Source organism: Podarcis filfolensis, assembly GCF_964270895.1.
Source record: "Podarcis filfolensis genome assembly, chromosome: 13".
Classification (NCBI taxonomy): domain Eukaryota; kingdom Metazoa; phylum Chordata; class Lepidosauria; order Squamata; family Lacertidae; genus Podarcis; species Podarcis filfolensis.
The window spans coordinates 20,728,172-20,754,885 of record NC_139615.1 but is presented as its reverse complement, the minus strand read 5'-3'; the positions used below and the strand labels follow the sequence as shown (position 1 = coordinate 20,754,885).

Here is a 26,714-nt window from a genome sequence, read left to right as displayed (position 1 = left end):
TTTTAATGCAAGCTGATGTAAAAATGTGGAGAACTGAACTTAATACTGGAAAAGTGAGAAACTGACAGAAACCAAAATGTACAGATTTGCCCAACCCTAGAGGACAAGGAAACTGAAGGTAAGTTCAATAAATTCATTGAATTGCCCTCATTAAGGTGAGTGCGAGAAAGATGGTGTAGGTTTCTGAAAAACTGTCTCAACCAGAAGTTCCCAGGCTTGACTACTTAAAAAAAATGAGTCACACCAGTGAGTGACACATCATGTTCTCACAATTAAAAAAAATAAAATAAAATACATATATCGCCTATTGAGGGTTTTTTTAAAAAAATACTCTTATTATCTTGACTCTACAGTAAGGCTCCTTACAACTGACTAAGAGGTAATACCGTAAAAAGTAGGTCAGTGAGAATGAGGAGATTACAGGCATGCCAGTTTAATCTCTGTGCTGGTATGTTTTATCAGCTGAACTGTACTAGCCATCGGCCTTGACAATTTCAGTATTAAATTTCCATTAAACTATTCTTAAAGCACATTTAAGACATATGGCTTCCGTCAAAGAATTCTGGGACCTATCGTTTACTCCTCACAGAGCAACAATTCCCAGCTCCCATGATCCTTTGCAGGAGCCCCATGCTTTAAAAGTACAGTGTGGGTGTGACCTATGTGCCCCATCTTTTCCATTTCTTTTGCCTGCAATTCCCTTGCAGTTGAGCCATACAGTGCTGTCATAGGAGTCCCCCCAAAAGTGGGACTCTTTTAATAGAGGTTGGTTGGTTGGTTGGTTGGTTGGTTGGTTGTTGTTGTTGTTTTTCGTTTCCATTATCACTATTTTTTTTTAAAAAAGAACTGTCTGTACCAAGTCTCTTTGCTAATCCCATCCAAATATTTTCCAACTTTTAGCTATAAGCATTTGTGCTGCAGCTAGTAGGTGTTTGACCAGAGTATTGTCGCAACAGTCTTTGTTCAGTCTGTCCCAGACACCTCACAGAAAAGATTTACTGTTTTGTAATTAAATTAATTTCAGAAAAATCAGGTCCCAAAATTTGGCCACTGGTTCGCAGGCCCACCATAACTGGTAGCATAGGTTTTTATTGGATCTGCAGCACCAACATTGAGAAGAGAGATTCAGGATAAAACAGGAAATCTCAGTCGTGGTAAGGTGACCTTTATATAGTGTTTGTAGTTTAATTATTTCACAACATTTATATTGCCCTTGGCTATAATAAACCCAAGAACTACAAAAGGATTTACAAAAATAAAATAAAAATTAAGAAGTTTTTTTAATGGTTTCCTGTATATGAGCTTAGATAAAACAGAGAGAAGAATTTACCACATATTATTCCACCTGGCTAAATCATGCTTGGTGTGTAGAACAACCTCCCAGCTTGTTTCCAACCTGACAAAGACCTCTCTGTCTAAGGCTATTAAAATTTTTATATTACTGTGACACCTGGACCCTTGCTATGTTCAAAGGCTGACAAGGATTTAACAGCTTGTTGTTTGATTGTATCTTTAGTTATACAGTAAAAGCCTCCCAAATCTCTTGGGAGATTTATTATTTTAACAACAACAAAACCCTTAAGCCAAATATGGAATTTTCTACCTCTGGTGCTAAAATAATTTGACCAGCTCTGGACACTATGCACATTGATGTGGGGCAGCCATCAACCCATGGATGTTTGCCTCTTAATTGAATGATAGTAAGTCAACAAGCACAACTCAGAACTTTGAGAACCTCAAGCAATAAAAACTGCAGAAAATCTGCTGATTTCTTCTTTTCATATGAAGTCTTGAGAACGTCTGGCCTTCATTACCCCTAGTTTCAATGGAGAGTGTGTCAATCTATTTCAGCTACAGCAGGAACAAAATAATAAAGAATAATGTTTGCTTATAAAATATCCCAATACATATTTCCCATATTAGTATCTATAGAAACTGTTCAATCTGGGGTTTTGTGGGGGTAAACAGTATTGAATCTAGCAGGTTAGTACTAGATGCATTATATAACATGCATTATTACTCAGAATAGGCAAGGAATTTGATTCAGTTCACATTTAAAATCTACATTCTGTAGACACCATTCAACTCTCTAGTGATTATTTATTTAACCTACTTTTGGGGCTCTCTTTTTTTTTACGTGTTTCCCTTCAGGGAAGGGAGGCATGGTGTATACACAGAGGCATTCCACCTTAGTTTTTCTTCTTCTTTTTCAAATCCCACCTTTGCAAAAACATCACTCTGTGCAAGTTGAGTCACATCCTTCACAGACAGCTGTTTTAAACAATTTAAAAATCAAAAGATGGTATCGAACCTCTGTTGAAACCAGGAAGCTAATATGTTTATTTTGAGTGATTAAGACATAATGCTATCTCACAGAAAGAATGCATCGGGGAGCTTTGTGTAGAGGATTTTTCTCTTTAAAAGCAGGAGCAAATCGTCAAATACGGGACTCTTATTGAACGGACCCAGAAAGAACCAGGTAGGAACAGCAATGGATGCTTGTATATTTGAAGATGAGAGATGGTAGAGTTCAGAGATGGTACCAAACCAGAGCAGCGCACGGAAAGGCCGTTTACCTTCCCGCAGTACCTATTTATCTACTTGCACTGTGTGCTTTTGAACTGCTAAGTTGGCAGGAGCAGGGACCAAGCAACGGGAGCTCACCCCGTCACGGGGATTCGAACCGCTGACCTTCTGATCGGCAAGCCCTAGGCTCTGTGGTTTAGACCACAATGCCACCCACATCCCTGGAAGGCAGTGTACTCTCCTGCATTTGAGGTTTTTAAGCAGAGGTTGGATGGCCTCTTACGCTGAGATTCCTGCAATGGAGGGGGTTGGACTGGATGACACTTGGGGTGCCATGCAACTCTACAATTCTATGATTCTAATATTACATGGGGGATCTATGCTTGGATCTCCCCACATCATTTTCTTCTTCTAAAAGCAGCCTCAGCATGGGTGGGAAGGTGGAGCCCAGCCATTTCCCCCTACACCAGGTGTCCTGAGGAGAACAGTGAGGATAGTGAGATGTCTGGAAACCAAATCCTGTGAGGAATGGTTGAAAGTGCTTGGTATGTATTCTGTATGCAGAAGAGAAGATTCAGGGGAGCCATGGTGGTGGCCTTCAAATGTCTGAAGGGTTATCGTGCAGAAGTTGGGCCAGATTTGTTCTCTGCTGAGGAGGAGGACAAGCCTAGAACCAATGGGTGGAAATTGCAACTTCTTAAGTGTAAGATCTGTTCTGCAGTGGAGCAGACTTCCTCGGGAGGGATTGGGCTGTTCTTTGCTAGAGGTTCATACAGGGATGAGTGACAGCCTGTAGCTGCTTTATGCTTTGGAGTAGGGGGTTAGACTAAGGTTACCAGATTTTTTTTCAACTTCAGTGGGTTTTGTATGGGGACTGAGTTGTAAATCCAGGGACTATTCCCTGGGAAACGGGGATATCTGGTAACCTTAGGTTAGACTACATGACCATCATGGTCCCTTCCAACACTAACATTCTGTGGTACCCCTTTGTAAATCACTCCTCCTTTCCTAAGTTGCTCTTAGCTGGAGAGGGACAACTGTATCTCTACTATATGGATTTATTAAATATACACAAGGGTATCCAATCCCACGTTTCCCAGGTAATGTCTGCTTAGGCCCTAGCACAGGAGTTGAGAGTCTTTGGCCCTCCAAATGCTGCTGAACTACAACTCCCATCAGTCAATGGCCAGGGATGGTGGAAGGGAACATCTGGTTGGCCAAAGCTTCAGCACACCTGCCCTAGCAGGAATTTCAGAGGCATGGAAGGATAGTCTAAGAGGTTTCAACAGGGTTGTGCTTAACAGATGTGTGCACTATTTCCAGAATCAACTCCTACCACTTCAAAGCATGAGCCAAAAACCTATTTGTATAAAGGTGAAACAGCATCTTCGGATTGTATATTAAACCACAGGCTTGCTCCACAGCCAAGAAAGGGGCTGTAAAGCAGTTCCATAGAGCTTTGTTGCTCTTATGGTCAGAGGACTGTTAAGATATGATCATGGGCTCTACTGCAGCTGTGGGAAGGAAGTAGTATCCTCTGCTTTAAGCAAAGGGCTGGCAACTCTCTTTCCTTGTATCTACCCTTGAAAAAACAGTGCCCCTAGCTTTTGCCTTTGGGGATATTAACAGTTTTATAGTGAGTTGCTAGCTTTGTAATCTTTCAGTGTTCACGTTCCTCCCCAGGTAAGCTCACTTTTAGAGGCAACCTGTTTATTTGAGCATTCATCCTGATACATTTGAACAAAGTTTGTGAGGAGGAGATTAGATGGCATCAGCTACTTATTGAGCATTCGTTCTAAATTTGTTTCTGGGGAGGTTAGACAATATTGCATCAAGCAGTTGTTATCCCACACTTCCCAGGGCATTTCTATCCTGTTACTTTCTTTATCACCAGAAAAAAGTTATCCCATCGCATTCCGTACTGCAATAAGGCTCAGTTTTGGGAGGGAAGTGTCTCTTTGTACAAGGGCTCCAAATCATCTTTAATTGTACAACCTAAATTTGCCAGCATAAGATTGAATGCCGCCCGGTAGGTTCCATGGGGTAGAAACAGGCCGCCTTGCACTTTGTAAAAGTGTCGTGCATATTGATAACACTAAGTAAGTATTATCATAATCAACGATAACTGGAACAAAGTCATCAACATCATCATTATGCTGTGCATCTATTAAGGTCACCTGAGCTCTACCAGCAAGTCTAGCAACACAACAGCTGGTGAAGATAGAAGATCCCAGATACAAGGGGAGATCAAGGATTTGCCATCCTGCTGATACCAAGAGGATTCGGGGGGAATACTTTTTTGCCATTGATATTACATTTTGTGGCACAGATAACAAAAGAATTAAGACTGAAGCAGAAGATTTGTTGCTTGGACTCGGAGCAGAACCACTCAGGGGACACTTCAGAGCTCTTCAGAAGCAGCGATCACAATGTCAGTGGTGCCCTTCTCGCTAGCTGTGTGGCTGCTTCTACTGCCTGTGCTGCTACAAGGTGAGCGATGGTGTGGGGCAGGGGTGCCAGCTTGAAAATATTGGGGACCCAGGTAAGCCCCGCCCTGCATAATCAATCACAAGACTCAGTGCACAGACACCATTTGAATGGCAATGCCCATCAACTTGGGAAGCGAGGTGGCCCCCTCAAATATTTTAGGGGGGGCTGAAGGGACCCTGGTCCCTAGGAGTTGGCTTCTATGGTGTGGGGAGACAATGGAGGGAAGATAATTGAGGATGAGAGAATCAGTCACTTCTCAGAGGAGTTAAAATGGGAGTAGGAGATGTACTAAGCCAAAAAAAGGAGATGCATGGTTTATAAGCGCAAATAAAGGAGTTACTCACACACTGGCCTTTCAAGTGGAACTCATCTTCCTTTCCGCTAGGGAGACAAATGTATGTCAGCAGATAGTGGCCTTGTTCTCATGTAATGTTCAACTATGGTTTATTAACTAGGGTTTGTTAGCAAACTGTGGTTTGATGTTGGCTTAACTAGTTTAGCATTACTAGTGAACCTGGATAGTGATTCTTGGTTGAAAAATGACAGGATTGCTTAACCAAAGCTTGTCCTCACTCCCCCACCCTCTTCTACTCTAAGGTATGCTCATTTGCCTTACCTATGGCTCTTTCTCTTTGACAAGTTGGACTAGCAGAATTTGAAATCCAAGTCTCTGTTTTCATTAATGTTCTAGTTGTTCTGGCCCATCTTTCACTGTGTTACAGCTGACTTGATGTGTGTATGTGTGTGGAAGATTTTTTTTGGCTCATAGTAGTACTTGGCAACAGGCAATTAGCCTTCACTAGGCCCAAAGTTGGCACAAGACATGTAGCCACCTGAGGCAAAGAACAAGATGGTGCCCTCTCCTTGTTCCACATAAAGAAACCAGCTGAACTGGCAGCCAAATTTTATTTCAACACTGGCCATAGGATCACATCCTTGCACTGCGTCTGAGGAAGCAGATCAGATTTAGTCCTGTGGCACAGAGGGCTGGAAGGTGGGACCTCAGGTAAATGATTTGAGGGTTATTGCTCCCTAGTATGTACCACACGAGGCTGACATTTGATAACTGCATAATGATAAATGCAAAACACTTACTTACATACATACATAAAATACTTAACATGCTTCAGGATAGAGTCTTGGTGTTAGAAGCGTGCTCCAGAGCTAAAGTCCCAAAGAGTCTCTGTTCAAATGAAGCCCTGTAATAAGCTCTACCAATTTGGCTCTACCAATGAGTATATTTTCATAAATATACTCATAACATATGTGTCACAATACAGAGCTGTATTCTTTTTTATAAAAAAAACACATTGGTAACAGATTGTAACCTGGGCCTCTTCCTCTTTCTCCTACATAGGCACCTGTTTTTCAGTATTTGTGCTTCAGTGTCTCTTATATGAAAAAGTGAAATGTTTTCCCTTCATTTTTGTTTTCTACAGATGCTGCCAGCTCTGAAGCAGGTAGGAACCCTTGTCTATTTTGTCTTTCCTACTCAACAATTTCACAGGCTTCACAGGCTCATGGATGGGCTGAACCAAAGGGGAGTCTCATCAAAATGTAGGGCTGCTACAAACCTAATGATCATGCAGACCTATTGTTAAACAGGAGCTTCCAGGCGGATTTAGAAATATAATTAATAAATAAATAAACTGAATATTGCTTCAATTGCTTCAATATATGGTGAGCAGCCTTGCTGCAGTTAGAGGCATTATGGCTCTAAATATGATTGACTGGAAACCATTATCAATAACTGGAAATGTTCTTTAAAAGGTCGCATACAAATATTTGTTTTTTGTTTCAGGCAAGGCTTTTTATGTTTGTTTCTAGGTTTGCTTCAGTGCTGGTGTTATTGTGACCTATCTTTTTAAAACCTCTTTCCTTCTTCCACAGTTTGTGGAAAGCCAGCTCAACGAATTATGGGGGGTGAACCAGCTCCCTCTGATGGGTTGTCATGGCCCTGGCAAGTCAGCATTTTATATCGGGACCAACCTATTTGTGGAGGCGCCCTCATAGCCGAGAAGTGGGTCCTGTCAGCAGCTCACTGCTTCCCTAAGTAAGTTTCTGGTGTACTTGGCTGTGAAGGCATCATTCAGTTTCACCCTAGAGGCAGCTGCAAGGCCAAACTAATATTATATGCCTAACACAGAGGGCATCAATGTGACACCCACAGGCACCAGTGTCCCTGCCAGTACGCCTTATGGCATCCACAAAATGTCTCAGCAAATAACATCTCCTGTCTCTTATAGATGTGGCGGCCATTTTGTTTTGTACCTCACAGCCCAGAGCAGCCATTTTGTGACTAGCACCCAAGCACTTCCTCAACATTCCCAATGTGCCCATTGGCCCAGAATGACTGCCCATGGCTGGCCTAACAGCTACTCAGTGCCTTGGCCTTGCCAAAGCAGAACCTGACAGAGCAATGAATAATAAAGTTAAAGGAAGCAGATAGCTGGCAGAAGGTATAGATTGGGGCTGGGGGATCTTTTTCAGCCTGGAGGTGGTTGGGGCCAGAGATGAATGTCAGTGGAGCAACAGCAGCAGCTTTCACCTTTGTACAGTAGGCTACATTCAAGCCATGTAGCTCTGAAGGCATATTGCATATTTTAAAACATGCAAATGGAGACAAGCATGCACTGACAAGCATAGTTCTGTCTATGCCTGAGCAGTAAATTGTTCAAACTCCAGAGCCAAACTCAAATCACAAACTTTATAGGCTCAAGTTGAATGCCATTAAGGTAAAGGAACCCTGGACGGTTAAATCCAGTCAAATTTGACTATGGGGTGTGGTGCTCATCTCCACTTTTGTGCTATTGTGTCATCTGATATCTGCTGACCACCTGATTTGGGAGGGCACTGAAATAACAAAACACGTCAGAAATTATGCCAGTAGCTCCCTCTTGGAGGTAAAGAGAACAAGGTGATTTGCCAATGGTCAGAGATGTAAACCAATGGCCCTGCAGATATTGTTGGGCTCCTACTCCCATCAGCCCCATCCCATGTGGTCAGTGGCCAGAGATGTTGTGAGTTTAAGTCCAGCATCTGGAGGACCAAAGGTTCCCCATCCCTGCCCTATAGCCTGGTTGCAAGAAATGGCAAGGGCTTATGCTTATGCACAATTTAAAAAAACCCAGAGGGAAAGCAAAAATGAATGGGTGCTAATGACTTGTCCGGAGACATGGAGGGGTCAACCTGGGGTCCTCTGCTTGGAAAGAGGTATGACCTTTTCTCCACTGCATTGCTATGGCCCTAGTCTCCCCTTTAAACTAGACATGTTGACATGAGACTGAATTACAAGGTCTAAGGGCACTCACCTCTTGGAGACCAGTTTGGCAAAGATCTTGTTGCATTTTGCTCTTGTTTTTTTCACTTACAGCATCAAGAGCCAAACTACCCATTCTGATGTGGTGCTGGGTGCCTATCAGCTCCTGAACACTTCAAGTAACACAGTAACATCTGATATCCAACAGATTATCCTCCATCCCACCTATGACAGTGATAGCTCCAGAGGGGATATTGCTTTAGTAGAGCTGAAGTCCCCTGTGAGTTTCACCAAGTACATTCTTCCCATCTGCTTGCCAGAGACCTCTGCAAAGTTCTCAATGGAAGAAAGCTGCTATGTGACTGGATGGGGAGATATTCAACCTGGAGGTGAGGAGATGGAGAAGTGTTTTTTTGAGGTTCTCCTTCAAGCTCTGTTTACTTTCATGCTAGCAATGTACACTGCACTTTTATAGGGCAAGCTGGCTCAGGTGGAAGATGCTGGATGATGCGGTTGAAATGCTGGAGGATAGAGCGGGTATGATTTGCAGCCAGGAGTAGCCAAGGAGGTGCCTTCCAGAAGTTGTCCACTGTAATTCCCATCATCCCTGACCATGGACAATAATGTATTGGGCTGATGGGAGTTATATTCCACAACATCTGGAAAGCATCACAACCTCCAATCAGCCCAGTGCTGAGGCCTAATGGATCTTAGATGGTAAAGTATTGCAGAGACAAGGGGCCACTGTAAAAAGATCCTACCCCTAAGGGTTATAAATACCTGCAAACCATGAATAGGGCCTCAGGCTGGGTATGAGGAGAGAAACATCAAAAGCAGGACAAGACCATAGATTACTTTGAAGACAAAGAGTTTTTGCTGGACCTGAGAGTGAACAGGAAGGCAGTAAAGGGAACTAATCCGAGAATGCAACTCACACCGACCACCACTATGTTATCTGGTGCAGCCATTACATACCCGACAAGTGTCCTGGGAAAAACCAGTACTTCCTGTTTTGTCCTGTGAGAGCACATTTTGGGTTCTGTAATCTTGCACGATTTCGTGCCATGATCTCTCCTGGGAAGAAGTGCTTTTTCAGGTCTGTGATATCATGCAGTGCCCCAAAACATGCGTTTTGGGGTGTCAGGCTATTGTGTGACAGCACAGCCCTGAAAAAAGTATGTATTTTGGGCTCTGTGATCTCACGCAGGTCACGTGACTTACACAGGAGCACAGCTGGGAAGACACATATCCCGGTTTTAGGACTCAACATGTTGGAGGGTATGTCATTGCAGCAGTGGGATGGGATCTACAGGCCTGAATTTGAGCCAGGCCAGGCCAGAGCTCAACTTCTGGGCTGCCTTGTAATGGTAGAAAAATGGCCTTCAGACCCATGCATTAGAAAGAATGTCTGTGAGACAGAATGTCTGTGAGACAGAGTGCCTTTTGATAGTGTAATCATGTTACTTTGTTGCAGCAAACACACACACACACACACACAGAGAGAGAGAGAGAGAGAGAGAGAGAGAGAGAGAGAGAGCCAAGTGCAGCACTTTGAAAACTAGCAAATATATTTATGGCATAAGCTTTTGTGGAATTGTCCACAGAAGCTTATGCCATAATAAATGTGTTAGTCATTAAGGTGCTTCAAGACTCATTGCTGCTTTTATTAACCACAAAGTAACTACAAATGAATAGGACAGATGAGGAGGCATGGTTTGAAATCCAAGCATGCAACTTCCCAGCACACCTTCTCCCCTTGGAAAATGGATGGAGCCAAGGGTAGGGGATGGAGAAGTTGTAGTCAAACAACTTCCAGAGGGTCACAGGTTCCTTATTCTCCAAGTTAGAATTTCACAACAGTCTGGAAGCTAACAGTGCTACCACTTTTCTCACCAGTAGATGGTGAAAGTGAACCCTCTTATACAATTCTATAAGCAGAGCAGAAGGAAAGGGCAATCAGCTGGCCACTTAATCATACCTTATTATTGTCCCTGTTTTTTTTATTATCAGGAATTGATGTTAAAATGCAGATTTCTTTCTCTGTATGCTGTAAAGATTCGCACATGTCTGGGCAGTGCTTTGCGATATCTCAGAAACCAGTGGTCAGGGGAGATGGACGCAGTCACTATTTGCTTTTGCCTTCCTCTGTCTATATTAAATGCAGAATGGACAATGTAAAATAGGCAGCTATTAGAGTATACATTGGGGTAAGAGATATAATTGGGATGGGTGGCTATCCACCTGATCACATCCCTAATACATCCCTGATACATTTGCTTCCTCTTACAGTGGAATTGCCACCCCCACTAACCCTCCAGGAAGTGAAAGTGCCACTTATAGACCGAGAAAAATGCAATTCTCTCTTCAACGCTACCCAACATGAACCACAACTCCATAATCCAGTCGGCCCTGGTATGATCTGTGCTGGCTACCAAGAAGGGGGCAAAGATTCCTGCCAGGTAGGATGCTCCATAAGTGTGGTTGGCTGTGGTGGGCAGGAGCACCCCAGAAAAGGAGGGGACAGACTCAATGTCTAGCTCAGGTATGGAGAACCTGTGGCCCTCCAGACATTGTCATCCCCCTGATCATTGGCTCTGCTGGCTGGGGCTGATGGGAGTTGGAGTCCAACAACAGCTGGGAGGTCACAGATTTTTCCATCCTTTGTCTTGGTTTTATTCACAGGGCCAGCAGTTCAGAAACGTAGCCTTCTCAGAAGATGAGTACAGGCCTACTTAAATAGACCTGATGTGGAAATGCAATATGTCAGCCTTGTATTTTAGCAGTGGGGTAGTAGACATAGGTGGCAAGGCATTGCATGCAAGCTAGTGAGCAGGCTGGCAGAGGACAGAGAGGGTGCTCCATCTCTAATCTGTATCCACCATAGAAGCCAAGAGGTCTGTTGGAGGAGGCAATTTCCACGCTCCAGGCCCTGTATTAAAATACAGTGGGCTGCTGTGATAAGGACTGAGCTATTTGTCTCTCCTCTCCTGGCCCACACCAAGCATACATTTTTGCAGGCCCACAGCAAGCTAACATACATTTTTGCAGGCCCACAGCAAGCTAACATACATTTTTGCAGGCCAGTAACATTGGAAGACTGCTTTACAAGGCTGCATTATATATCCATTAAACTGAAACTGAAAGTCTGGACCAGGGATAGAAGGATCTGTCAATTTCGGCTTTCAGCATTTTAGTGTGAATTTCTCCCAATAAACACAATTTCATTTGTCGTTTTGACAAATATACATGTCTGTGCAAGCAATATTTTAATAATATATGCATCTTTGTTAACATTGTTTAGCTGGAGAAATGAATCACAAAATTCAGATATGTGCGAATTTCAATAGATAGCTATGTTTCAGTTCCCATATTGTTTTGGGAAATTCAAATTTGGTCATTTCAGCCTTATTCATAGTTTCTCCTCCATACCTTAGCCATTTCTCCACTACCTTAGTCTAGCTGGGAGATAGTTCCTGAACTATACGTGAGGACAAGACCAGATCTGTAAAGGAAATAAGCATAATCTGTTTTGAAACCAGTCTCCAAAACCTGCTCTCAGGAGGCTTCCTGTAACTGTGGACTGACTCCTATCTCTCTCTCCACAGGGTGACTCTGGAGGACCCTTGGCTTGCCCATGCGATGGACATTGGGTCCTGGCTGGGGTTGTGAGCTGGGGGATAGGCTGTGGCCACCCTGGTCTCCCTGGTGTCTATTCTTCAACCCCCTTTTATGCCACTTGGATCTCCCAGCATGTACCCAATATGACCTTTGTGACGTGTGGAAAGGGTGGGACTACAAGTGGGAAAAGTGAGGTGAATGGCAGAGAACAGAATTACCCTGTTGTGACACTCCTCCTAGTGTTTTTTACATTGACCCTTCTATGAGATGCTCCTCTCTCTGCCTTCAGCCCATCTACTGATGGGTTATGTGGAATTTGTTCAGAATTTGGGCACAGGTGCATTTAAATTGTTTTACTGATCAGTAGTGATTTAAGTCCTATATGCTCTGACAATTTATTGAACCAAGGGGTCTGGTTTAGGGACGCAACAGGAACACAGGCCACTCACTGCCTTACAGCAAGACAGACTGTCAGTTCATCTAGTTTAGGATTTTATACCCTGCCTGGCAGTAGCTCTCCAAGGTTCTGACAGGAGCCTTTCCCAGCCCTACTGGGAGATGCTGGGAATTGAACCCAGCAGTGGAGCAAGCCAATCAGGCGACTGGGGTGGCATGCGTGCTCTGCGCCCAGAGGCAGGGCCAGCCGCCTGTGGGGGTGGGGTCAGCTGCCCACGGGGCAGGGCCAGCCAGGGCAGGATGCTCCATGGGACCTCTGAGGAATCTGCCTGCCTTCTCCCACTCAGCCGCCCTACAGCTGAGGGGGAAGCGGTGGGCGGACCATTTGGGGCAGCATGGAGCCTGCAGGCGCCCAACCCACCTAGTCACTCCCAGGAGGGACACGTGGCTTGGGCACGCTGCAGGCCCCGCGGTGAGTGCCGCCTGGCATTTTGTCACACACACACCCAGTGTTGACACCCGGGGTGACCCACCCCCACCACACACCCCTTCTTCCACCCCTGATTGAACCTAAGACCTTTTGGATGCAAAGCTCAATATTCTTTTAATTTGTCCGCAAATAAATATGGCGCCCAGAATAGTGGGGTTGTAATTTATCTTCAGTTCAAAGTTATTATCTGTTAATTCAGATAATTTTATACTTCTGCTTGTTTGTACTTGATCAAAGAATTGTTATATGGTATTTATAAATATTTGTGAATATTTTCTTGCTGTTACTCTTTATATAAAGTTGCTGTATATTTTGCTTTGCTTAACATGTTGGAAGAAGTACCCAGAAATATCCAGGATTATTAAAATGAGCAATTGGACCAACTTTCTATGGGGGGGGTGCACACATACTTTTGAGGAAGTACCTTCTTTTGGCACTTTCTACATCGTACTCTAGAGAGCATTCAAAATATCTCATAGCCCACTGGTGGTCCACAGGCCACAGTTTGGGAATCCACAGTTTAGGAGAATGCGGGACATCACCTGAAGGAGTAAACTGACACTTTCAAGATGCTTCTCTAGAAAGAAGACTGATAAATTCATTGGGAAATGGAGATTGAGTAGTTTTCTGGGCACATCCACACCACCTTTTTGAGGCACTCTTATATCACTTTAACGGATATGGGTTCTTCCTCAAGTATCCAGTTAACTGTAGTTTATTAAGGGTGCTGACACCACACAACTACAATCCCCAGCCCCCTTACCAAGCTATGATTCCCAGGATTCTCCATTACTGTTAAAATGGCAGAAGAGCGCTTTAAATGTATAGAGTGGGTGTAATTGTTTCAAAATAAGGATATCCTTGGGATTTCTTCTCAGTGTTACTGTAAGCCTAGCTCCTCCTTGTCAAGGTTTTATTGTAAAAATTACACATTAATGTAAATAAAAAGAAAAATGAAGCATATTTGTATTTTATTATTTCCTATACATTGTATATTACACAGCAAATCCATTCCTGTGTGATTGATCTCAGTTGTTTGTGGCGTACGCTTTTATGTTGGTCTGGCAAGTGGGCATATTACCAGCCCTTGCAATAAAGTTGAGTATCAGTTGTTGAGAGAGAAATACCAAGAGAAGGAAAGGAGAATGGGAAAGAAAGTAAGTGGCTGTTTTGCTTCGGGGTGGGGTACCTTTTTATTTTCATATGCTTATAATTATCTGCTTAATGGGGGAATCTCGGAAGTATGTAAAAATCCCTACTTTGTCTGTGGTTAGTCTATTTCACTGATAGGCTTGATGCCACCAAGTTCACAATTTGCATATACAATTCATACACTAAAGATGTACCTCTTTGCCCTGGCCTCTGATACCTAAATATATTTTCAGGACCCACCTTGTTCTTCTGATTGCTAATTGCTTTAACTGACTTTAATATTGTATCTCTGTATTGTTGTAAGCCATTGTGGGACCTTTCCATGAAGGGTCCGATCAATCAATATATTTCTGCACCCTTGAGGAATCCTCTAATTATTGATTTGTTAAATTTTGATGCTGCCCTTTAAATGAGTTACTGATTTGGATACTCCCATAGAAAAGTAGGGTTCAGTCATGCACTGAAGTGAACCTTAAGTGCAGAATTATCCTCCTTTCAATTTATTTGCCCTACCAAACAGACTAGATTTATTTTTCTTCCTGTTTGCCATACTGAGTATACAGTACAAAAGTATCAATTAAGCTTTTGTCCGGTGTTGCTGAAGCTGATTATTTATTTATGCATATTTACTCACTCAAAAAACCTATGCAAATACAGCTAATAGTCAGCACCAAAGAAAGGCTATTACAGCAGTTGTTCTGCAGAGTGTAAGCTGTGTGCATGTGTATTCTTTCTCTTAGTTGAATAATACTGCAATCCTACTTTGACTTACCTGGGAATAAGTACTCATGGCAGAGTAAGATGGCCAGTTCAGGTGGCAGATGCCAAGGGGTGTGGAGTGACTAGAGCTCAGTGGATGCTGGTCCATTAGGCCGAATGGGCCATTGCCCCACCAACCTCAATCTGACCTCAGCAAGCCCACATATCTTACTTCCAACCAGTCCATGGGGTGCCACTGGCTGTCAGCTTCCTCTTGCTCTTCTAGAACTCAGCAGGGAGCAGGGGACCATTTTAGAATTAGTTGGCTCTGTTAGTCATTAACTCAGGCTCCACAGACTGTTTGGGCTCCCTGCTCCTATCCCACTAGTCCCCAGCCCCCACTGCTGTGCATGCTTTATTTTCTGTCCTACCCTGTGCTATTTTTCTAGAAAAAGAGGTGCTGAAACTCACCACGAACTCCTCCCTTCTTCTCTTTTATTGGCAATGGTGCACCCCTGAGAGGTGCCAGAACTGAGTTCTTGTGAGTTTCAGCTGCAAAAAAAGCCCTGGTCCTACACCGAGTGCTTTTTTTGTGACACTATTCACTGGTATAGTGAATCATCGCAGCCTATTATTATTATTATTATTATTATTATTATTATTATTATTATTATTATCCCCTTTCCTTGCTGCCCATGGCAGCCATTTTGTACTGGCAGCCTGTCTTGCCAAATGCAAGGTGGTTCTTTTAAAATGAGATTCAGAAGCAATACAAAATACACGAGTGAGAAGATTAAAGATTTTATTCTAAAACAGCAAGCAATGTATACATACCAAGCAAGCACTTCAATCTGCCACTTGGAAGCCCTCAAGCAGCGTCAAAGCTACTCCCCTCAGGTAGCCTCAGTTTGCACGGCCCTGTGGCCGATCAGTCCATGCATGAGTTTCAAAGAAACTCTGCCCAAACTGTCCGATTTTATACATGTGTGGCTTCCAAGACTAGCGACGTGCAAATCATCCTTTAGCCACCCCCTCCCAATGCCTCACTTTCTCAAAATATGTCAAACATAAAAAAGGTACCCAGCACTTGTTAGGAATACATTCTTTAAAGAAACAGCTAAGGTTCCTTTAAACTTCAAAAAGCGTTCCAGAAGTTTCTTCAATGTGTGGGAGTGCCAGCTTAATTGGAGTCAGCTGAAGATGCAGTTAAAAGGAGGAGCTATGAGTTTGCCATTTGAGGCACGAAGAAAGCACACACACACACTGAGTTTATACTGTGCTGGAGAAATATAGAAGGCATGTAAATAGTTTGTTCTTGCCAACCTAGCAGTTCGAAAGCACGCAGTGCAAGTAGATAAATAGATACCACTCTGGCAGGAAGGTAAACGGTGTTTCCGTGCGCTGCTCTGGTTCGCCAAAAGCGGGTTAGTCCTTCTGGCCACATGACCCGGAAGCTGTATGCCGGCTCCCTCGGCCAATAAAGCGAGATGAGCGCCCCAACCCCAGAGTCGGCCACAACTGGACCTAATGATCAGGGGTACCTTTACCTTACTAAATAGTTTGTATATATTTGTAATAGAAATTCTTGTGCAACCAGTCAAGCAATAAAAAAGCTCTTGGCTGAGGACTTTGACTATGACTACTGTTCTTCTCGTCTGCCACCAGGGAAATACTCTGCTGTAAACAGTAAGATGAGGTTTTGCTGAGGTGCCACCACACAAGCAGAAGGAGCAGCAGAAGTGTGTGGGTGGTAACCTCCAGTAGCACTATCCTCCACAACTGATAAGGCAGCTGTGGGGGGCTGTGGAGGACTTCACTTCCTCCCAGTGTTCCCAAAATATTTAAGACTGTTCTCAAAACATTCATATTGACATTCCATGGGGGGGGGGGGACAGAGGCAGAAAGAGCTCCATGTCAGAGCAATAACTCCTCGATACATTATATCTTCCAGGTGCATTTCCCATACACAGCCATGGCACTTTTATCAATAGAGCACTGCCTACACCTCCTAAGCTAGCCTGCTGCCCTTGTAAAAAGAAGAAGAAGAAGAAGAGTTTGGATTTGATATCCCGCCTTTCACTCCCTTTAAGGGGTCTCAAAGCGGCTAACATTCTCCTTTCCCTTCCTCCCCCACAACAAACACTCTGTGAGGTGAGTGGGGCTGAGAGACTTCAAAGAAGTGTGACTGGCCCAAGGTCACCCAGCAGCTGCATGTGGAGGAGCGGGGAATCGAACCCGGTTCACCAGATTACGAGACTACCGCTCTTAACCACTACACCACACTGGCTCTCTAAGTGAAGTATACTTCCCCATCACTGTTGCTGAGTAAGATTCAAGTGTCTGCCCAGTTGGTTTCTGCCCAGGGGATAAAGTACCATCTTCTCCTTTCCCTCAGGCTGCAATATGTCCTGGGCCAGTCATGGTATTGAAAGCCACCAAAGAAGTCCAGGAGAACAAGCAGGGTCTTGTTTTCAGACCTTTTGGTGATTTCAGTGGATTCACATTGGGTATGACTAACAGTCAACCTCACCTGATATTCAGCCCAGTTATGGCCTGTATGGATTGCTTTAGACATTTCCTTCTCTATGGTCTGTCTCTCTCTTTTGGAATCAACTCTACTGTTGCAACCTTCTCACTTTGCATACAAAGTCACACCCTTTACGGCATGTGTGTGACAAAGAAAGAGGGGGAACCAGGAAACTAATATGTTTGTTTTGAATGACGGAACATAGTGCTACTTCATATGAAGGGTGATCTCTCCTTCCCTCTAAAACTAACTGCTTCTGCTAGAAGTACAAAGACTTTTCTGAACAGCTCTGAAAAAGCTAGGTAAGAATGATAAATACTAGGAAAGGATGTTTGTATATTTGAAACGCAGTGGCAGAGTCATGTGAGAGGGCCAAACTAGATGCTACATAGGCGATCTATGGCTCCATGCATGTCTCTCCATGCATAATTTCCTCCCAAACTGATTCCCCAGATCCAAATCCACAGTGCCTTAAAGCTGCAATTACCTACAGAGGGTGAACACAGGGGCACAATTTGGGTTAAATGGCAAGATCCAGTACTGGATGGCTGAAATATATTGTTCCTGTCAATCATGAAATTAGAAGCTGTGATGATATGCATTTGTCTTTTAAATGTTTTAGACCTTTATTCATTTTTTTAGATCCTTATAAATGTTTTACATTGTTCTTAACATTTTTAATATATATTTACTTTATTTTTTTTATTGTACTGTATTTTCATTATACTGTATTAACATTGTTGTTACATTTTGGTGTTTGCTGCCCTGGTCCCTTTTAAAAGAACTGTAATAAAAGCATGCATAGATAGAAACTTTATTTGCATTAGCCACTAGCCATAGCAATAAGAAAAAATATACTGGGGATAGAACTAAATAGTTACGTATACAAAATACATTCTGGAGGTCTACATCAATACAAATGACAGAACTGATACATGATCCTTTAACCACAGATAAAACATGTGAGCCAATAGGCTTTCTTTTTATTTCCCCGCCCCCCCCCTAAGCTGAGGAATATTAGAAAGTTAATCAAATAATAGATCTTATTCTAATTTCCCCTGCTAAAAATTTTGCAGTTTTTGCTGTCACCTGGTTATCTTGTTCTACTTCTTGTTATCTTGTTCTACCTGGTTATCTTGTTCTACTTCTGTTTCAGTGTATCTGAAGAAGTGTGCATGCACACGAAAGCTCATACCAAGAACTAACTTAGTTGGTCTTTAAGGTGCTACTGGAAGGAAAAAAAAATTTTTTGTTTTGACTATGGCAGATCAACACGGCTACCTATCTGTTACCAGAAAAAAGACACAGTAGCAGTGCTTGAGCATCCTGGTTTGGGTAGTAGTAGATGAGTAATAACCTCACTCCTCAAATCTTTATAGATAGTGCAATCTAGCAGTAATAAATACATAAGCAGATTGTTGGCACCTGTCTGTCTCCAGAGACAATGAAGTGTGTCTCCAGGCCTGAAGTCAAACCAGTGCAATAGCAGCACCAAAGTGACCTCCCTGGGGCGCAAGCCTTGGCAGTGTGGATAGGGGTCCTGGGCTGTCTCTCAAGATGGATGGAGGCAACAGCTACACTGTTGTTATTTTGCAGGCTGGATTCAATTGCATAAGCAGCAAATTCAGGTTCCCACTTCCCCCAAATTGGATGTTTTTGTGATAAGGAGAATGAAAGGCAATGCACTAGAAAGCATGGGGTGACATTTGCTTCTCACCATGCCGTCTAACTTCCCAGCTAAAAGAATTAGGACTATTTCTCCACAAACAGGTTGCCTGTAAGTGACCATAGCTGGTGGCAAGTATGAAGAAGGAGGTCTCCACCTTCATTTCCATGTTTGTGGACTTAATGTGAAAGATAAAAGGTGGGTGGGGGCTTTTGGAGAGTCTCATATTCTCCCCCTTCTCCCTATTCCAAACAAGCGGGGAGCTGGTTCAGATGTGGATATCAATGGGGAAAGTGTATACATGCCTTGCCTCCACCTATGCGCAACCTGCACACCTGTGGGCGTTCTCAGATGTTGGCAGAGATTTGGGATGCTGCTGCTTCTGGGATCCAGAGATTGCAGGGACTTGGGGCTTCTGTGCTGCTTCTCCAGACTCAGCAACAGACAGGCCAATAACAGGAGCACTACCTTTTCATTGCTGATATTGTGTTTTAATAGTACGGCTCCTAGAGGACATTCAGATTGAAATAAAACATCTGTTGTCTGGAACTGACTGGAGCTGAACCACTCAGAGAATACTTCAGAAGGACAGCAATGCCAATTGTTACTTCCGCACTGACTGTGTGGCTTCTGCAGCTGACCATGCTACAAGGTGATTGATGGAGTTGGGGAAGTGCTTGGAGAACAGTTACTCCAAGGTTTCATTTCTTTAAAAAAATTAAAGTTGTGAGGGCTCCTGGGAAATCATGCCTTCTCCGTGCCCATATTTTTCCAGGGACAGTCCCAGATTTACAGAAGCTATACCGGTTTCTGATTTGATCCTGGAATGTCCCACTTTTCCTTAGGACATCTGTTCTTTCCAACTTAGATAGTTCCAGGGTAAAGCCATAATATTAAAAGAGCTAAAGTCCTGATGAGCCCAGGTTTAAATGTGGTTCTGAATACATCCCCTAAGAACCATGTTTCAGAATGAACTTGTGGCACAATTGTCAAAGGTGTTAATTTTTCAACCAATTGGAAAAAGAATGGCTGCATTCACAGACAATCATCTGTCAGGTTATTAAGCTGACATATGCACATGGTGCCTTTTGCCCACCCCCACCCCACACCGTCTATTTGCTCCTCCCCTCACCACAAGCTGTGATTAAAGGAGGAAGCTTCTAAGGAATCTTCATGTTTCATGTTTTGTCCAAACCAGGGAACTATGGTTACCAAATTCAGAACTAGCCAGGCAATTAAACTGCTATCAACCCACTTTTTTATAACCTGGTTTGTTTAAAAGTGATTAACCATCCTAACCTGGTTGTCAGAACATGGGATAATAGAGTTAACTAGAGGCTTCTTGCTTTGAGTGTGGCATGCCCAAAGAGAAGAGTGGAGGGGCTCTGTTCACAAGCAAAGAATTTGTGCATACCTTGGCTTGTTGAATCGAGACATGTTTGAAGTGGGCCAGTGTAAACAAGTTCCCTTCCCCCTTGTTCATACATACAATCCTACACTGTGTCTTTCTTCTACAATGACTCTTACCTGGGGTATCTTCTTTCTTTATTTTCCTCAGGTGCTACAAGCTCAAAAGCAGGTAAGAGTCGTTCAATACATTGGAAGGAGTTTTTCACAGGAATCTCTGTGGAGGAAACTAAAGAAAAGGCCTCCTAAAAACTAGAGGTCTTGTAATCCAACATCCTCACCTTAGATAGGATACTCCTTAATATGTCACATTGATATGAGGAACATGAACCCACAAGCTGATGTTGCCACACCACAAGTAAAGAGTAGAGCAAACAAGGTGTTGCATTCTAGATGTGATTGCATGGTCTTCAGTAAGAATTGGTTTTAGGTGTCCAACTTCCTTAAGACATGGTGCCAAGCTGCACACTGTAATGCCAGGGTGGAGGAAATATTCAGTCCTCGAGATTCTCCTCAGTTCATGCCCCCTCCAAAGGCCACACTGCTTTCCCCATGTCACCCACCCTCACCAGCCAGCCATTCATACTGCCTGCTTGGAATGTGTCCTTCAACTGTGCTGCTACCTTTTTCTTATCTGGATGGAGAGATGTCAGTGAGGGGATGCAGAAGCCTCTGGACTTTTGCGTGGCTGGAATGTGCTCTACTTTACAAAGGTAACTGTCTCAATTCCTTTGCCCACTAAGCTGTGGAAGAAAGGCCCACCCATCAAGCATCTCACATGAAGAATCTTATAATGACTCTTGCCATCTTACTCTCTGACCCATGGAAACCAAAAACCCCAAGGTTTTACATGGTTCTACTTCTAGCTATGGTGATGGTAGACGTATGGGAGAAAGGGATGCCAAAACTGAGAGCTAAGAGTCCAGGACTCATGGATTCCACTACCACGTATATGAGTAAGGATGGATGAGAATTTTAATTTGGTTCACATTTAAAGGTAATTAAAGGCCTAGTTTGCACTTTCTCAAGCAGTAAGCAGTATATGTGAAGCAAAATACAACTATACTTCAAACTTCACCCTTTTCCTAATTTTGCACTGCAGAAATTAAACTGCTGTAAACATGCTAAGAAATAAAAAAGTCGATTTCATTTAGCAGATGAAATGCCCATTAAACCCAGGAGAATCAATGACAAGAAATATGGTTTTATAATCTGCAAAAAACCTACTTGTAAATTAATTTTGTTTCCTCGTGTTTTCCACCTCTTCTGCTACATTACTTCCATTATGTGTGTGCTGCAAACCGTAATGGCAAATCCTCTTATTTCCTCTTCCACAGAGAGTGGGCAGCCGATAAACGCTCCAAAAATAGTTGGGGGCCAACCAGCCTCTGATGGCTCATGGCCTTGGCAAGTCAGCATTTCGCTGTTTTCTTATCCTATTTGTGGAGGCTCCCTCATAGCTGAGCAGTGGGTCCTGACAGCAGCTCACTGCTTCTTCTATGGGTGAGTATCATACAGTATGTATTGCTTTGCAGCCATTATAAAGCTTCACTATACAAGGCCAGACTAATTTCAGCTGCCTACCAGTCAGCTTCCTGGTGTCTTAGGCCTCTGCTGCATTTAAAACACTATCATACCACTTTAAACAGCCATGGCTTCCCCCACAGAAACCTGGGGATTGTAGTTTGCTGAGAGCTGTTAAGAAAGTCCTGCTCCTCACACAGAACTATGGTTCTCAGAATGGTTTCAAAATCCATCCTTCTTCCCAGGGAATTGAACTCTTGGAATTGTAGCTCTTTGTGAAGTATACAGTTAGGGTGAGCCACAGGAAATCAAATGTCAGCTAAATCTTTTGCCCTTGTATTCACAGACTGGGGCCCACGTTCCGATACAATGTCCTCCTAGGTGCCCATCAGCTCTCAAACCTCTCTGATAATGCTGTAGCATCTGCTGCAGAACAGATTATCCTCCATCCTGACTACAATGGCAGCGTTGACCACACAGCAGATATTGCTTTAATCAAGCTGAAGTCGCCTGTGAGCTTCACTGACTACATCCTCCCCATCCGCCTGCCAGAGTCCTCTACACGCTTCTCTTCAGAAGAATACTGCTGGGTAACTGGATGGGGAGATATTCAAACTGGAGGTGAGGGGTTTTCTTCGTAGCACCTTTTCAGACTCTGTGACTCATCCAAATGAACAGTTCCGGGGTGTGGCATTGGGGGGGGGGGTCCACAGGGGCGATTGCCCTGGTCGCAAAATTGTTAGGGACACAACATTTCAACATCCAACGCTGCCTCAATACATCTGTGTGCTTCCGTCACTGGGCTCTGTTGAAAACGGTTTCTCCATGCAAACCAGGAAGTGACCTCTCCAGACAACAGAACGACTCTTCTTTTCTTATCTCTGTTGCTGTGATCACCTGGGCGACGCGGATGCCGTTAGGTGGTTGAATGCACGTGTGCATACTCCATCCATTTCCCTCACAAAAGTAACATAGGAAAATGCATACCAAAATTAAATTTGCACTACAATGCTGGTGAATCTTCATGAGGATTTTAAAAAAAGAATTGCAAAATGAACATTTTTTCCCCCAGGACCAATCCTACCATTAGGCAGAGTGGTACAAGCGACTCAGGTGGTGTAGATTGTGGAGCAGTCAGAACTGTAGGTGTCATGTGATCTGCCTTGCGCTCTCAAACTAGCCCGGTGCCCTCAAGTGCAGTGGAGGATTCTGTCCCACTGCCTGTGTTAAAGAAAACACCAGTATTGTTCGTGGAATCTCAGAGGGAGGGAATTTGGTATTTTGCCTCAGACAGCAAAATGTATTGGGCTGCACCTAAGTTTCCCTAGAAATAAATATGGGAGGAGAAGTTGTCCCAGAGTGTGGCAGCTACATATCTACAGTGTGCTCAGTGCTAAATTTTTGTCCTACTGAATGCCTCTGCATTCCATGAACACTTTCCCTTTCTCTATCTTCTAGTGTCTTTACCTGCCCCACAAACTCTCCAGCAAGTGAAGGTGCCACTCATAAGCCGAGAAGTCTGCAATGCTCTCTTAAACAGTGTCTCAGAGAAGGGCTTAAGAAAGGATCCTGTCAAGCAGGATATGATCTGTGCTGGTTACCCAGAAGGTGGGAAAGATTCCTGCCAGGTAGGTTGCTCCATGACCTGTTCTTCATACAGTCATCAGAGAAGGTAGACAAAGGCAGGCTCTGGTGTAATGGCATTATAAACAGAAAAATACCTTATGTCTTTATGAAGAGAATTTTACAAGAGATTCTGCCTTAGCACTAGGAAAAATTTCCTGATGGTAAGAGCTGTTCAACAGTGGAACAGACCCCCTTTGAAGGTGGTGGACTCTCCTTCCTCAAAGGTTTTTAAGCAGAAGTTGGACGGCCATCTGCCAAGAATGCTTTAGCAGAGATTCCTGCATTGCTGCGGATTGGACTAGATGACTCTTGGGGTCCCTTCCAACTCCACAATTCTATAAATCTACGATTCTTTGAATGATCGCATTGTGTGAACATAGCCCTTAGCCATTTCTTCATAATTTTGGTCTACCATTGGGAGATGGCACCTTGCAGCTTTTCAGATTCACCTATTTCCCCAAGAGTTCTCCCATCTCCCATCTCTTTTTCCACAGGGTGACTCCGGGGGACCCTTAGTTTGCCAGCTCAAAGAAGGTTGGATGCAGGCTGGGATTGTGAGCTGGGGAAGGGGCTGTGGCCAACCCTCCCGCCCAGGTGTCTACATTTCAGTACCTTTCTATGCCAACTGGATCCAAGAGAGAATACAGGGTAGAAATGGGGGTGGTGGGGAAATTGGTGGGCTACCCAATGTTGTGACATTCACCTCGGTGGCGTTTGTACTGGCCCATTTGTGAGAAACCAGTCTGCTGGCTTCCAGTCTGCCCACCAATTGTATGGAATAGCTTTTCTTTCTTTTTTTAGTTTTAGTTTTTATTTATACTTTGCAAATGTATACATTTCATTAGTTTTACAATCAATTTAACATTCTCCATTTGAGCTCGTTTTCTCCTCTGAATATATAATTTTCAAACAAAATCAAGAGCAGATGAATGGATATGTTCACAGCTGCTATATTCACAACTAAATATGATTACATTAGAGTATACATTTGAGTTTTATTATTAACAGCATGCAGGATAATCTTTGACTTCCTTCCCCCTTCTTCCGCGGTTCCTTAAATTTATTTTTTAATATCTTCTGCATATCCAAATTCATTTAACTTGTTCATTTCATTATCGACTGCAAATATATACTCTTATATAACTGCAGGTTATTACAATAATCCTGTTATTGTTTTTATCTGTTTACAATTTATCTGTAAATATTCAATAAATCATTTCCATTCTTTTATAAAAAGTTTGTTATCTTGATTTCTTATTCTTCCGGTAAGTTTCACCATGTCTGCATATTCCAAAAGTTTTTGTATCCATTCTTCCTTTGTTGGGACTTCTGCTTCTTTACACTTTGGGGCAAGTAGCATTCTTCTTGCTGTAGCAGCATATATAAATAAATTCCTATACAATTTAGGTAGTTCTGTCCCTATAATTCCCAAAAGTAAAGCTTCTGGGGTTATTTTTATAAAAGTTATTTTGAACATCCTTTTCAATTCATTGTATGGAATATCGTGAGTTAGGCTGCTGGTTGGACTCATTTAAATCACCACATGTAGTAGGGATTCAGGGATGCTTACCTTTACTTCTCTATATTTAATCTCAGCATGTCTACCTTATCACATTTCAACTGTTTTGTAAACATCTGATAGTGGGTTCAGCAACCAGCCCAGACATCTGTACTGAGCAGCTACATGGTAGAAGAGAGAGAGCAAAGGCTGTTATTGGAAAATATGACATGAAATTTATGTGTTTTTAATATTTTTTCTTTTTAATCTTTTTTTCTCTTTTTTCTTTTTCTTTTTGGTTTGTATAAAATGGAAAATCTCAATAAATATCTTTTTTTTAAAAAAAAAGAAGAGAGAGAGCAAAGGCTTTGTTAACCTTTCTCCCCAAGTAAGGGGGTGTGACCTAGCTAAACCTGACTGGACAGCTTGCTGTATGGTCTTAACCCCTTCATGCATGTTGGTTAAGCATGTTGGTTATATGAGGCTGATTTATCCCACAAAGGGCCTTGCTGCTTTCTCAGTGATAATACAGTGGCTTAGCTATGCCAGCACAAAAGCATCATAGTTCCAAATAGTTTCTGAAGATTGCTGTAAAGAATAATGGCTCCATCAACTATATTTTTTGTCAATGGTAAGAGATTTCATTCTATTACCATTCTGATCAAGGTTGAGGCATTACTTCGGATCAGAGCAAGGAATAGGGAATAGGGAAGTAATCATACAAAGAATAGAAGCTGTAAAACGATTGCAAGCATTCTATAACAATTTATTGATAATTTTAAAATCATGAGTAAAATACAAAGCAATCTTATTGTATCCAGACTATTGCAAATAAAAGACTTGAGTGAGCTGAAAAATTTCAATTCATAGTTCAGTATGTTCCAGGTGATTAATTTATTCACCACTTGTTTTCATGTCATTTAAAAATGTCAATTTAATAAAAAATAAAATAAATAAAAAAGAATTGTGAAAGCAGCACCTTCAGTATCACTGTAAAAGTCTGAAGTATCATAGCTTGCAAATGAAGAGCATGGATGAAAAAAGTCTCTGCTTTTTCTCCAAGTGACAATTCCAGGGCACTTTGGGTGTAACAGTGAGGTGTTGTGGTTAGCGTGTTGGACTAGGACCAAGGAGACCAGAGTTCAAACTCCCACTCAGCCATGAAGCTCGCTGGGTGACCTTGAGCCAGTCACACTCTCCCAGCCTAACTTGCCTCACAGAATTGTTATTGTAAATTGAACTGTGTTCCTGGATAAAAGAGTAGAAATATATGAAACAACTGTGTAACAAATAAATAATTATGGCTTATTATGACAGACCAGCAATACCACCAAACAATTTTGAGAAAGATAAGGATTTTAAAAAATGAAGACTGTCCATTTTGAGTTGGAAAATGCTGGGGCGGTTTTAATATGATATTGAAAAGAAGAAGAAAAATGTTCAGAAATTTTCTGATTTCAAGGGTAGCCAACACTGTACCTTCCAGACATTGTTGGAATAAAACTTCCATCAGCTTCAACAGCAACATGAATAGTCAGGCAGGATGGAAATTACAGTCCAGTCACATCAGCCCTCCTGTTTTATTGCAGATGACAGCCAGGAACCTTCTAGAGACAGAAGGTGGAAGAACTCAACCACAGACTGAGCCCTTTACATAAAGCAGAGGCAAATTTAGGTCACACTGGGCACAGAGCCTTGGGGGTGCTACAGGGAATGTTGTAACTATGATGTAGAATGAAAGGCAAGAGGCCAGGGGCCACCACATTTTGGCATCGCATAGGGCACCACTAAAATGTGAGACCCCCAAGGTCCTCCACTGCATAAAGGGCAACATCA

The 26,714-nt window shown here is 42.8% G+C and overlaps 2 protein-coding genes across 3 annotated transcripts; both read left to right on the top strand.

Annotated features, from left to right (window-relative positions):
- The first annotated feature begins 712 nt into the window (after positions 1-712).
- LOC310746593 (serine protease 33-like) lies at positions 713-12,792 on the top strand. 2 transcript variants are annotated; one of them, XM_083580520.1, is made up of 7 exons: positions 713-765; positions 4,699-5,016; positions 6,456-6,476; positions 6,907-7,069; positions 8,390-8,664; positions 10,565-10,734; positions 11,881-12,792. In XM_083580520.1, the coding sequence occupies exons 2-7, from the start codon at positions 4,956-4,958 to the stop codon at positions 12,157-12,159; spliced, it is 969 nt and encodes a 322-aa protein (XP_083436646.1). In that variant the 5' UTR covers positions 713-765; positions 4,699-4,955; the 3' UTR covers positions 12,160-12,792. The 2 variants fall into 2 exon arrangements, with proteins under 2 accessions (XP_083436646.1, XP_083436645.1); XM_083580519.1 differs by lacking the exon at positions 713-765 and adding an exon at positions 2,452-2,479.
- Positions 12,793-17,376: 4,584 nt separating this feature from the next.
- Positions 17,377-24,597, top strand: LOC310748360 (serine protease 27-like). The gene is made up of 7 exons (XM_083584082.1): positions 17,377-17,459; positions 19,322-19,475; positions 20,382-20,402; positions 21,568-21,733; positions 22,101-22,375; positions 23,213-23,382; positions 23,875-24,597. Exons 2-7 carry the CDS (start codon positions 19,418-19,420, stop codon positions 24,112-24,114), a joined length of 930 nt encoding a protein of 309 aa, XP_083440208.1. The 5' UTR covers positions 17,377-17,459; positions 19,322-19,417; the 3' UTR covers positions 24,115-24,597.
- The last annotated feature ends 2,117 nt before the right edge of the window (positions 24,598-26,714 follow it).

Coding starts and splice junctions, on each gene's coding strand:
- LOC310746593 (XM_083580520.1), top strand. CDS start 4,956: ATGTCAGTGGTGCCCTTCTCGCTAGCTGTGTGGCTGCTTCTACTGCCT. Junction 5,017..6,455: donor ACTGCCTGTGCTGCTACAAG/GTGAGCGATGGT, acceptor TGTTTTCTACAG/ATGCTGCCAGCTCTGAAGCA. Junction 6,477..6,906: donor TGCTGCCAGCTCTGAAGCAG/GTAGGAACCCTT, acceptor CTTCTTCCACAG/TTTGTGGAAAGCCAGCTCAA.
- LOC310748360 (XM_083584082.1), top strand. CDS start 19,418: ATGCCAATTGTTACTTCCGCACTGACTGTGTGGCTTCTGCAGCTGACC. Junction 21,734..22,100: donor GCTCACTGCTTCTTCTATGG/GTGAGTATCATA, acceptor TTGTATTCACAG/ACTGGGGCCCACGTTCCGAT. Junction 23,383..23,874: donor GTGGGAAAGATTCCTGCCAG/GTAGGTTGCTCC, acceptor CTTTTTCCACAG/GGTGACTCCGGGGGACCCTT.